The 13,223-nt window shown below is 48.0% G+C and overlaps 1 protein-coding gene across 3 annotated transcripts in view; it reads right to left on the bottom strand.

Moving 5' to 3' along the window:
• The window catches only part of ARHGEF10 (Rho guanine nucleotide exchange factor 10), a 142,263-nt gene that overhangs the window by 94,030 nt on the left and 35,010 nt on the right, over positions 1 to 13,223 (bottom strand). For 2 of the 3 annotated variants that reach the window (XM_002818763.4, XM_024251598.3), the window contains 4 exons: positions 12,402 to 12,689; positions 8,069 to 8,135; positions 6,057 to 6,133; positions 3,409 to 3,465 (listed from right to left, as the gene is read on the bottom strand). In XM_002818763.4, coding sequence (XP_002818809.4) covers positions 3,409 to 3,465; positions 6,057 to 6,133; positions 8,069 to 8,135; positions 12,402 to 12,689 — 489 coding nt within the window. The remainder of the gene's footprint in view (positions 1 to 3,408; positions 3,466 to 6,056; positions 6,134 to 8,068; positions 8,136 to 12,401; positions 12,690 to 13,223) is intronic. The other variant, XM_024251597.3, reaches the window with a different exon arrangement.

The raw sequence follows: 13,223 nt of genomic DNA, 5'->3' as shown, positions 1-13,223 counted from the left end.
GCAAGTGCTTTTTAAACACATGCTGAGATGAGCATACAGGTTTATGTCCATTAATCTGGGGAAATCGTGTTACAAGAGCTTCTCAAAGGATCCTTGAACTGCTGCCATGAATGTAAAAGGTTAAGACAGGCTCTTGCTTACTTGTTAGGGTCGTGCTGGATTCAATTTCCTGACATTTCTGGAAGGAAATGTAGCATCAACCTTCATGGGTGAGGGAGTTTACAAGTTTATGCTAACATTATGAACTAATTCACACCACATCCTTGCTTCTGCTATTCACTGGAACAGTACATGCGACAGAGGGGTTTGTCTGCTCCCTGAAGGCTCAGTAAACCCCAGCATAAAAACATCTGAGCCTGGTGGGCTGTTCTGCACAGTAGTTAGGCAAACCATTCATTACCTTGGATCATTATAGGTTTATTCATGGTTTTTATTTTGGGTATAGTTGATTCTTCAAGGCAATTTTTAATTTCATCTAACTTTTTGATAAAAAGTTATTTATAGCATCCTCTTACGGTTTTTACAAATTTCTACTGCAGTTACATCCTCTTGATCAACTTTATCCTTCCTTCCTTCCTTCCCTTCCTTCTTCCCTCTCCCCTCTTTCTCTGTGTTGTCCTAATATAACCAGAGGCTTGTCTATTTTTGTACTATTTTTAAAGAACCAACTTTTGGTTTTGTTAATACCTTATGTTGCTTCCTGGATTTTTATTTCATCATTTTTGCCTTGCTCATTATTTTTTTCCTGCCACTTCCTTCAACTCTGCTGCTCTTTCGTGTAGCTGGCTGGATACTCAGTTCACTATTCTCTGTTGTTTGTTTGTTTTGTTTTGTTTCGTTTTTTCAGAGGGAGTCTCGCTCTGTTGCCCAGGCTGGAGTGTAGTGGCGCGACCTCGGCTCACTGCAACCTCCACCTCCCGGGTTCAAGCAATTCTCTGCCTCAGCCTCCCGAGTAGCTGGGATTACAGGTGCCCACCATCATGCCCGGCTAATTTTTGCACTTTTGGTAGAGATGGGGTTTCACCATCTTGGCCAGGCTGGTCTTGAACTCCTGACCTCATGATCCACCTGCCTCGGCCTCCCAAAGTGCTGGGATTACAGGTGTGAGCCACTGCGCCCAGCCTGTTTTATTAACATATGCCATTATGTCTATAATTCCTTAGACTTTAAAATCTATCCCATATAGTTTATGTAATGTTTTTATTATTATTCAAGTCAAAATATTTTCTAGTTTCCATTTTGTTTTTATCTTTGACCATGAGTTACAGAGTAGTATATCATTTTTAATTTCTAAATGTTTGTGTTGATTTTTTTTACTGATGTTATTCAGTTGTCATCAGGAAATAAGGTCTGAACATCCATTCTTTGGCATTTGTTAATATTTGTTTTGAGGCATACCATATAATTTTTTAAAAATATTTCATGTGTTTAAAAAAATACATATTCTGGAACTACTTTCTTCAAGGATCTGTATATGACCTTCAAGTCAATCATACTACATTGCTGTTCTAATCTTTTATGGTTTACTGATTTTTTTTTTTTTTGAGACAGAGTTTTCACTCATTTCCCAGGCTGAAGTGCAGTGGCACAATCTCGGCTCACTGCGGCCTCTGCTTCCTGGGTTCAAGTGGTTCTCCTGTCTCAGCCTCCCAAGTAGCTGGGATTACAGGCGCCCGCCACCACGCCTGTCTAATTTTCGTATTTTTAGTAGAGATGGGGTTTCACCATGTTGGCCAGGCTGGTCTTGAACTCCCGACCTCAAGTGATCCATCCACCTTGGCCTCCCAAAGCGTTGGGATGACAGGCGTGAGCTACCGTGCCTGGCCGGTTTACTGATTTTATGTCCAGGATCTGTCAATAGCAGAGAGAGTTTTCTTAAAATTTCTCACCCCAATAGTGTATTTACATATTTCTGATTAAGCCTTGTTATATTTTGCTTATATATCTTAAGGCTATGCTGTTAGGTGCATATGAGTTTAGAACTGTTATATATCTTCCTCATGAATTATTCCTTGCTTTATGGCTTAACATTTAGTGTATTATTATAGTTACACTGGCAATACTTTGGTTAGAATTTGCATTATATTTCTTTTTCCATACATTTACTTACAAATCTTCTGTACTCTTATGTATCTCTCACAAGAATTTATGGCTAGCTTTGCTATTTTATCCAATCTGAGGATTTCTTTTACTGGCAACATGATCCACTTTACTATGCGTATCAATATGTTTGTACTTATTTTGCAGTCTTTTCTCATATGATTTGCAAAGCTTTCTTATTTTATATTTCCTTGCTTTTACCAGATTGGGTTTTGCGCTACTGGTTTCAAAGTTAAATAATCTATTCCTATTTTCTTAGCAGTTACCCATAAAATGCAAACTTGACCAATCCATAGCAAAAAAAAAAAAAAAAAAAAAAAGTCGGTAATAATATCCTTCCCCTGAAAAATGCCGACTTCAGAACTTCAGAACACACGGCATGAACTGTCACCCTCCCCTTCAGTCAGCACTGGCTGGGGTTCTGACTCCATCTTAAACTCAATCAGCACTATCAGCGCTGTCTTGAGCGGTGCTGGTATCGACTTCCCACACGCCCGACACTTCCCGGGCTCCCCACTCCCTCCTGCCTCCCGTCACCTCCTCCGTGGTTCCGTGTGCTCTTCCTTGCAGTGAGTGCATCATCACCTATTTCCTTAGATTCTATGGGCAGCAAGTCCCCCAGCTCTGCCTCATGCAGCCCATCTCCCATTTCAAAGGACTGTACTTTGCTAGATGTGGCTGCTCAGGCTAAAAGAGCCCTTCCTTCTGCGCTTTGAGAACCTGCCCCCAGCCTGCGGATAAGTAAAATAGCGAGCGGTTCCTTTGTAGGGAGCCATGTTTTCTCTCCAGTTGCTCTCAGGAGATTCACCCTGGGCTTGGTGCTCTGCGGTCTCCATTGTATTGGCCTAGGTATGGATCAATGTGTAATTCATCTTGTTTTGAATCTCTATTTCTAAAATCTGAGAATTTATGTTTTTCTTTAATTGTACAGTATTCTTAGTTATTTCTTTGAATATTACCTTTGCCTGATTCTCTCTACTTTCTCATTGATGTCATTTATTCGATATACATTGCTGCTTCTCAGCCTCCCTGTTTCCTACCTCTTTGCCGGCATTTTCTGTACCTTTAACTCCTCTGTTTGCTTGGGATAAGTAAGATTAAACTGCCCTATTTCAAGTGTTATAAGCACACACACATATGTGCACAAACACCAATATTCCACCACACATCAATAAGCCATTCTAGAAACAACATACAAAACGTGAATACAGAAAACGCCTGGGCCATCCACTAAATAGTCACTTTTGCATCCAGAGGGAAAGGCTGCTGAGCTGAATCTCCTCAAATCAATTCCAGACAAAATCAAACCTGGTTCAGAGTCTGAGTTTTCCCTTGGAACGTCATCGTAAATTGCTTCTTCTGGATCTGGAATAAACGGGGAGAAACACTTTAAACAGTGACCAACATAAACCTAGTGCAATTTAAATTTTACAGGGCCACAGTTACCGATGATGTCATGATTATTCAAAAAGTTGGTTTATAAGGGTAGTTTTTTTTTTTAATTTATTTTTTACTTTTTTGTTCTTTGTCCCAACCAGTAGACAACCAGGGCTGTAAGGCAGCTAACAGCACCTTACCAAAGCATAAGCATTATTTTTAGGGCAGAATAATTTATTGGGAATGAAAGATGTCCCTTTAAATGGGCCAGCTGTAAAATGTCACTAGGAAGGAGTTTTATGGTTTCCAGGTCAATCTTATTCTATGATTTTGTGTTCAATTACACATTTCTATATGGCTCTCTGATGAGTATTTTAAGCTTATGAAGTTAATGTTCTGATGCACAAAAAAATACAACGGTGTCACACAGACTTCCAGAAATAAGAAAAGAGCCCATCAGTGCTGGATACAATGGAAAACCATCCAAATAAACCAATGACACCATAATTTTGTGCCACTGAAGGTAAAAAGTAGTAGCAAGTATCAAAATGCTAAACATATAGGACAGTGTTTCTCAATCTGTATCACGTGCAACACTGGGGTTCTGTGAAAGTGAAACCGTTTCATAAAAAAGAAGGGAAGCTGTGTAAGCAAAACTGTGCTGTATGAGATGACCACACAGGACACCAACAATGAGCCTGAGGTTTACTCAAATATCTGTAAGAGTTACACGCTTCATATGAAAATCTGTTTCATAAAAAGACCTTTAAATCAAGGTTCCACTCATTGACTAGCGGTCCCCTCCCTGCAAGAGAACGTCCAAACTACGACGTATGACTGCATCGAAAACATACAGACAACCGCTTCCTAAGCCACATAAGAAAGAAAATGAGACCAACAAACCCGAACTCTCCCCTGACATCCAAGCCACCACTCCTGTCCCCACACTAGCGGGAAATAAAAATTCAGGAAATTCCTTATCTGCTGCTGTTGTCAAGCTCCAGTATTACAGATGCTCTTTCTTTTAATAGCATTTACTATCTGCAACCACAGTAAAGATTTCTACTCCTCTTAGATAATGTTCAGGGACTACTAGTTTAGAGATCATATTTCCAAATATAGTTATTCCAATTCACTGTCATCTGGGTAATAAAAATGAGTAATGAGAAAAAAACCAGACAAATTTTACTTCGGAAATAAAATTGTTAGCAAACAGCCAAGACAATAATTTAATCCTGTAACGATCCTGCTTTAATAGCCACCTAGCGGAATCATCTAATTACACTAAGATCTTTGTTTTAACAACGTCATAATTGAAACCAGAATGAAGACTTCCAGGAAACAGTTTAATAATCAGGAGGTAACTAAGACGGTTCTACCTTGTAAGTTGATCATATAAAACAGTTACATAGAAATTAGTGAGCCAGTGGATAATGAGAGGCATAATCAGGAAAGTAATCTTTGCTTTTCCTTTAAAAATTAAAAAAACAAGTAAATCTAGCTAAAAATCTTTCAGCCTTTGAAGCCGCAGGTGGGACTGCAGATCTGGCCACCTGGAGTGGGGCTGGCTCAGCCAACTTAAAGGGAGAAAGAATGCCTTTAGGTTTACTCTGAATTGTATGGAAGCTCGAGCCGTGTGTTGGAAATGCACTCGCTTTAATCCACACAGAGACGGGACATAATCCTACAGGTTTAAATGTACATAAAAATAGAGTTTGGAATTCTTTGCTCTGTTTACGTTGCAGACTGCTCTCATTTCAAGGAGTGAGATTATAAATAAAATGATGCACTTTTGGATGTTTCCTGTTTTTGAAATCTGAACACGAATCATTCACATGACCAAAAATTGTGCTTTTGTCAAAATACATGTCTAATCTGTCCTTTAAGTAATAGTTCTCTTAAATAAGCTATGAGATTAATCAGATCATTACCAGTTAGCTTTTCAAGCATATTTGATTCAGGCTATTGTTTTGGAAAAATACGCTACAGAACTTATTTTTAAGTTACAAATAAATAAGAGGCTACTAAATGTTTTGGAATCTGTTGTTTCTGCCAAAAGGTAAATTAACAAAAGATTTATTCGGGAATCCCCATTTAAATTTGTATGATTAGATAAAAGAAAACACCAAGTTATGTAAAATAAAGTGTGTATGGAAAAAAAAAAAAGGGAGGCCCACCCGCCCCCTCTTCAAAACGGGTGCCAGACACTGCATCCCCGTGGGAATCACAGGCAAGCGCAGGGTGGGCGTCTGGGTGGTGGCCGACCGTGGCTGCAGGTCAGAGTTTCTGTTCCCCACATATCTCACTGTTACCACAATAACAAAGCCTGTGCTAGGAAGAAACGACCAGGAAGAGTGAGTGCGTGGACGTGGAGAGCTGGGGTGGCCTCACGTGAAGTGACAGCTTCAGGGAACCCCGGGAAACTTCTGCATAGTCAGCCCGTGTTACTATTTTCAGTAAATAAACATCTTTTTAGAGTTTTAGATCTGATGGGACCCGAGACTCAGGGACCTGGCCCCGCCGCACTGACGTCTGTGGAGCATGTGAGGATTCTGGCTGTGGGCGGCCAGGGAACTTACTCTCCATCCAGGCTGTGTTGGCCGGGTCTGCGGCCCAGCGGGCCAGTGCGCTGTCCTCTCGACCGACTTGATCTTCACTTAAAGAAAACAAACCATAAAGTCAGAATATCCAGGCACAGCCCAGTCACTAGGCTGCCAACTGCCCTGCAGAGTGTGTGTGAGTGTGTGTGTGTGTGTGTGTGTGTGTGTGAATATATATATATATATGTTACTATACAGGGAATCACATATTTTCCCAGCTATTATTATAGGACATCCCAGGTTCAAGTTTTCACTCATAACTCTGTAAATAAGTACTCCAGATGTTTGGCCTACGCACGGCGCAGAACACGGGCAAGGGCAATACAGCCGCAATACGGTCCTTGCCCTAGAAGGCCTGAACTGTCTTCTGGTTTTTCAGCCACCCCTTTGAGGACCTCTTAGGCCCTGCTCAGGACGCTGGGTGGTAGAGATGCCAGCGGGCAACGGGCCATCTCCATGTCCAGGAGCAGGTCAGCGGGAGAAAGAGATGCAAGGCCACCCAGCATAAACCACAGTGCTCTGCCCCCAGCAGGTGGTCACACGGGCCACCAGAGTCCCGCATACACAGGGACTGGGGTGTCATCCTTGGCAATGAGAAGCTGTGGGAATGCTCCGCTCAGAAGGATGATGAGGTCAGACTCACTGCACACACCGAGTGTCGCCCCATGAGAGGCACCACTGCTGACAAATGAAACACAGCAGGGATCAGTCCTCCCGACACCAAGTCCCGTGGGTGCTGGGGGATGCCCCGTGTCCTGGTGACGGCCCCCTGGGTGCTGGGGGATGCCCCGTGTCCTGGTGATGGCCTCGTGGGTGCTGGGGGATGCTCTGTGTCCTGATGACGGCCCCCTGGGTGCTGGGGGATGCCCTGTGTCCTGGTGACAGCCCCCTGGGTGCTGGGGGATGCCCCGTGTCCTGGTAACAGCCTCGCGGGTGCTGGGGGATGCCCTGTGTCCTGGTGACGGACCCCTGGGTGCTGGGGGATGCCCCGTGTCCTGGTGACGGCCCCCTTGGTGCTGGGGGATGCCCTGTGTCCTGGTGACAGCCTTGTGGGTGCTGGGAATTGCCTTGTGGGTGCTGGGAATTGCCCTGTGTCCTGCTGACAGCCCCATGGGTGCTGGCGTTGCCCTGTGTCCTGGTGATGTCCCTGTGGGTGCTGGGGTTGCCCCATGTGCTGTGCTGTGCACCTGTGGAATTAGGATGCAGCCCCCTGCCCTGAGAACTTATCACATCACCAAGGAGCATTCTTGCACTTTTAAAGTTTAAAATAATATCAAAACAAAAAGTTACCTAAAAAGGTAAAAGAAAATCTGAATCAAATAGAAACAGTATTTTAAACTATTTATAACTATTTCCATGTTTGAAAAATTTCATCCTTTTGAAGATCATTTAAGGTTTTCATCACACTACATTCTATATTCATTTTCTTCAAAATAATTCCAATTTTCAATGCACATTTTTTTCACAATACATTTTAGATCACCAGTGATAACACGCTACCACTGATTTTTAACTTTACATAAAACCTGCAGTTTCTAATGGAGAACCGTGGCTGGACCTACCTGGTGGCACAACTCTGTTTAAACTGGAGCGAGAGCACTGCTCTAGTGGCTGCTGCTCCCCAGATACCCCCCCCCTGCCTGCAGGGGGTTTCACAGGGGACGCTTTACCCTGCAAAGGCCGCCTTCATCATAGAAAGGAGAAAAGCAAATGAGGGACAGCAACAGCAGGGCCGTGACAAGGGCTGAGCCTGGACACACCTGGACGCCTGAAATCAGACCCAGTTATCAGGCCCTCACTCCACTTGTCCTAACCCTACATTTCCAGGGGACACTCGCCTGGGAGGGACCCGAGGCAGGAGGTGGGGCTGGGACAGCTCCTGCCGCGAAGAGCTAAGGATGGCGGGCAGGGACACACGCCAGGATCCCCACGTCCAGCTCCCCAGGAGAAAGGCGGGAATTCAGCAGGTGCGGTAAGACGGATGCAGATACCTGTTTGGAGGCTCCTCGGAACTCAGGGAATTAGGCTGGCGATCTTCTGTGACTTCTGGTGTTTCTGCTGGGAAAGAAAATAAGTGATGCTGCTTTACGCCTGACAAAAATGCTTATGAAGTTGATGTTTTTACCCTTAAAAATGGTTTCACACTTTCCTTTCTTATCAATGAGAGGCTTATCTTAGCATAAGGGTGATTAATAAATTTAAAATTTTTTAGCTTTTAGATAAAATGTATTCAAGACTGGAATCTAATAAAATGGGATCTACCGAGGGCTTGTGAAACAGCCAGAAATAAACTGCACCGGCATCCAGATGCATCAGGCTAGAGTTAGAAAGAAACGGGATGTTCTCTCCCATTCCATACGTCCACAGGAGCCATGGCTGTGACTGGCCTGAAGGGGCATCCGCCTGGCATGCTCAAAAGATGTCCAAGAGAGGAGTAGTTATGCTTGTGACATGTGACACCAGCTTTCACTCGCACACGCTCACATCCCTCCACGCACAAATCCACGCAGCGTCCGACCCGCCTGGCGATTCCTTCCTGCCCGTCTGTGGCTCTCCAGGGTGAAGGCTGAGCCGTGAGCAAAGCCACAGTGCAGGTTTCCCAAACATTCCACGCAGGTGGGGTACGAACTTAGACCATCAAAGAGCAGCCTGAGATGCCAGTGCAGAAGGAGCAGACCCTCCCACCTCGGAGGGCTCCTGGGCAGGAGCCAGCCAGAGTCTATGATGGCTGTACCGCGTGGGTGCGGGCTGCATGGGTGCGGGCCACGTGGTCCCTTGACGAATCTGCCACCGCCCAGCTGCGTGGCACCAAGAATGACGTGGGGAAGGAGAGCCAGCAGCACTCAGCGGCTGCTGTTCATCGCCATGCTGACAGCTGTCCATGAAATACTTTCTAAAGGGAATTTATCTTTGGGGTGAGCAAGTTCTCAGCCGTTTTCAAAAACCGCAGCAGTTGGCTCAAAGTCTGAGAGAGCTGAGCTCGATGTAACCTGCTTGGAGGTCTCATCCCTGAAAACAGGCCCCTGGTCACACGAGGAGCCACCACACAGCTGGATGCTGACTAGCAACAGACGCGGGATGCCCGAGGGGCTGTGGGGGTGGATCTGCGGGCAGCGCTGCGAATCCCACAGGCATCTGCTGGTTCAGTGTTCCGGGCCACCTTCCTGAGGGGCAGGTGTCAGGGCAGAGGCAGGGCCAGGATCTGAAATCCAATCCGCCTGCTCCAAAAACTGCCCTTCCCACGCTACCACACTGCCTCAAAGAAACACCCAAAGATCTGGCCAGGTGCGGTGGCTCATGCCTGTAATCCCAGCACTTTCGGAGGCCGAGGCAGGAGGATCACGAGGTCAGGAGATCAAGACCATCCTGGCCAACATGGTGAAACCCTGTCTCTACTAAAAAAAAAAAAAAAAAAAAAAAAAATACAAAAAATTAGCCGGGCGTGGTGGCGGGCGCCTGTAGTCCCAGCTACTCAGGAGGCTGAGGCAGGAGAATAGCATGAACCCGGGAGGCAGAGCTTGCAGTGAGCCAAGATCCCATCACTGCACTCCAGCCTGGGCAACAGAGCGAGACACCGTCTCAAAAAAAAAAAAAGACAAAAAGGAAAAGAAACACCCAAAGAGCCACAAAGCTTTTACTCGTGTTCTGCAGAGGGACAAAGGCAGGACATGCTGCCCGGCAGCAATCTTGCTGCACGATGAGAACTGTCTCCCCCATGGGGGTGTCCAGGAGCACAGACTCCCATCCCCAGAACACACACATGAGCCTTCTCAGGCTCCACCTCAGGAAACTCTTCTTTCCTCCGCCTTCCAGGAAATTAAGATGCAAACTGAGTCTGTCAAGGTCAGAAGGAGGCAGACATGCTCGCCAGGGAGTCGCCTAAACAGCTCCGAGCAGCAGCGCACCCAGAGGCTTCTGGCCACAAGAGCCCGTGCGTAAACAAGAGCAGGACCTGCCTGCGGACGTCTTTCAGAGCTGGTTTCGGTTGGCAGGAAAAATAACGGAATCTGGTCATCCCAGTTTGGCCAGCTGGGAGCTCCAGGCAGGGCTCTGCAACCTCCCATCGCAGGCCTAGGGAGCCTGGCTGGGCTGTATGTCCCGGGGAAGCCCTGCAGAGCCAGGTGGCCGCCCCACCCCAGGGAGGCTCCAGAGCAAGGAATGGAAAAGCCAGCGGCGCCACCCGGCAGGAAGTGTGGGCCAGGCTGGGGACCCAGCCTGACACCAAATCCATGCTTTTCCATCTCTCAGGAAGGAGGTCTGCATTCACATCCCTCGTTCAATGATCAAAACGCAACTGGAGAACCACCTCTACTCCGGGACTTAAAATAGTCTTTATTAGAACAAGGCTTTATTACTGGCTCTAGGTTGACAGAACAAAAATAAGCAAATTGTTTTAAATTCATGCTAAATTATTTAAAAAATAAATTAAATGATGTGCAATTATTTTAAATAATCAAATAATATCTTAAAATAAGAAAATCACTTTAAAATAAACGTATTTTCCTTCAGCCGAGAATCCCACACTCCGCATGCCCTCATTTCCAGGGGGTGCTCATGTTCTGCGGTCACAGAGTGACAACAGCAGCGTGGATCATGCAGATCGTGGTGAGTTCCCAGGACTCCGGCCGACTTCAACAGGAAAACGCACAGGAGGCCGTCTATCCTGAAACCTCTGCGGTTCCCAAAATCCAAAATCGAGATTTTTCTTTAAGGATTTTTTTTTTCTCAACTGTTATTAACTGGAAAGGGAAGGTTGCTTCCACTGAAACCTTTACAGGAATAAGAATCAGGTCTCAGGCGTAGAGGCTGTGGGCTTCCATTAGAGGAGCATCCCACGAACCCTGGGAATCCTGCAGCGCGTTCCTGGGAAAGACAGCATGGAAACAGATCTGGGCAAAAAAGGAAAACTTCGGCTGAGACGCCTCACTGGGTCGCTCCTGAAGACAGAGGCACGGTATGTGCTTACCCTCACCCTGGCGCCTGGCCCCACAGCAGGGCCGGCAGGAGGCCCCAGCCCTTGGGCTGCAGTCGGAGCAGCCACGGCCTGCATGCTGTCCTTCCAGCGGAAACCTGGGGCTCTGCAGACACAGCTGGTGCGTGACTACACATGGCAGGGCCATGTAAGGACAGCAGAGAACGGGCTCCACCAACCAAGCCCTTTCTAAAGCACATGGCAGCTCCTTCTCACTAAGTGGAGGAGGAAGCAGACTCGAAACGGAGCTGTCAGCACTGAGGACACAGAGACCGGAGGTGAGCGAGGCGCCCACGAGGGCACCCACAGTCCTGGCTCCTGGCTGCAGGGAACACCGTCCTCAGTGGCCGACTCTGTGCCCTTTGTGCTGCCCCAGGTGGCTCTGACCTTCCACTGAGGACTCTGCCGAGATCCTGCGACATCTCCCCAGCGAGGAAAAGCATGGGTGGGAGACAGGGAGCCCCTGAGGCAATTCTCCCATCCCCACCGCCCCTCCATCCTCTGGAATGAATACAGCTTGACACACGCTCTGACCCCAGGGAGCCTGAGTCTCTAGACAAGCAGGTGACATGGGACATACATAATGGTAACTGTCATCTAGCACAGTAAGTCATACAGGCCAAAAACTGCACACAGTCCCATGAGCAGCTGGTGTGGGAATCAGAGATCGGGGTGAAGTTCAAGGCACGCCAGACATGAGGGGGTAACACATTCGGGACCAGACTTTGTTTCAAACTTTTCGAAACCATACACCCTGGCCTTCCCTCAGTGGTGTTCCTGTCACTGAAGATGAACTGGGAGCTCATTTTCCAACTCTGTAAACAAATATCTAATGACCTGGGCGGGGGCAGGGGGAAGGTCAGGCCTGGACTCTACAGAACCACAGGCCACATCGGGGGCATGGAGAGGAGGAGGAGGGGGGAGGGTCAGGCCCAGACTCTACTGAACCACAGGCCATATTGGGGGCATGGAGAGGAGGAGGAGGGGGGAAGGTCAGGCCCGGACTCTACCGAGCCACAGGCCACATCGGGGGCGTGGAGAGGAGGAGCGGGGAAGGTCAGGCCCAGACTCTACGGAACCACAGGCCACATCGGGGGCGTGGAGAGGAGGGAACCACAGGCCACGTCAGGGGCGTGGAGAGGAGGAGGGAGAAGGTCAGGCTTGGACTCTATGGAACCACAGGCCACATCGTGGGCGTGGAGAGGAGGGAACCACAGGCCACATCGGGGGCATGGAGAGGAGGAGGGGGAAAGGTCAGGCCTGGACTCTACAAAACCACAGGCCACTTTGGGGGCGTGGAGAGGAGGGAACCACAGGCCACTTCAGGGGCATGGAGTGGAGGGCAGCAGTACCTTCTTCATCCAGGGACGTGGCGCGGATGATGACCGGGCTGGAGTAGGCAGGCAGCAGGAGGGGCAGGTTGGAGGGCACCGCATAGCCGCAGGGCACAGGCACCGAGTACCCGCAGGGCACGTGGAGACCCACATTCTCCTCCTCAGCGCTGGGCAAGGGGGTGGGCGGCTGGTCCTCCTGGAATGGCGTGATGTCAATGACAGAATATGGGTTGACTTTCATCGGGAGCACCAGCTTAGTAGGCTCTACCACTGGGGTGGTTTCTGCTCCAGCTCCATCCTCACCTCCTGGGGATGCAGAAAGGACTTGTCAGCAGACACATCACCAAGGGCATGGCAGGCATGCCCTCCTGGAGTGCAGGTGGGAAGCAGGTATGAGCTCCCACCATCATCCCATGCCAGGACCCCTGGACGCTCCCAGGTCATCATCAGGTGGCCTCGGAGGGAGCACTCACACATGGGGAACCCTGCATCACCTCTGGACACAGGCGAGACAGATGCAGCCTGGTCACTACAGGAGGCTCATCCCATGAGCTAAGTGAGGGAGAAGCTGCCGGAGGAGGGCAGCCGCTCCCCTCACCAAGAGTCTGGTGCTACGCACAAAGAAACACCATGCAAGCCAAGAGGTGGGTGCTGTGCACAAAGAAACGCCATGCAAACAACTGAGAGGCTGGTGCTATGGCCAAAGAAACACTGTGCAAACAACCGAGAGGCTGGCGCTATGCACAAAGAAACACCATGCAAACAACCGAGAGGCTGGTGCTATGCACAAAGAAACACCGTGCAAGCTGAGAGGTGGGTGCTGCGCACAAAGAAACACCG

This window comes from Pongo abelii, chromosome 7, assembly GCF_028885655.2.
Source record: "Pongo abelii isolate AG06213 chromosome 7, NHGRI_mPonAbe1-v2.0_pri, whole genome shotgun sequence".
In the NCBI taxonomy this organism is placed as follows: Eukaryota; Metazoa; Chordata; class Mammalia; order Primates; family Hominidae; genus Pongo; species Pongo abelii.
Note: the sequence above shows the minus strand (reverse complement) of the source record. Positions and strands in the feature narration are given on the sequence as shown.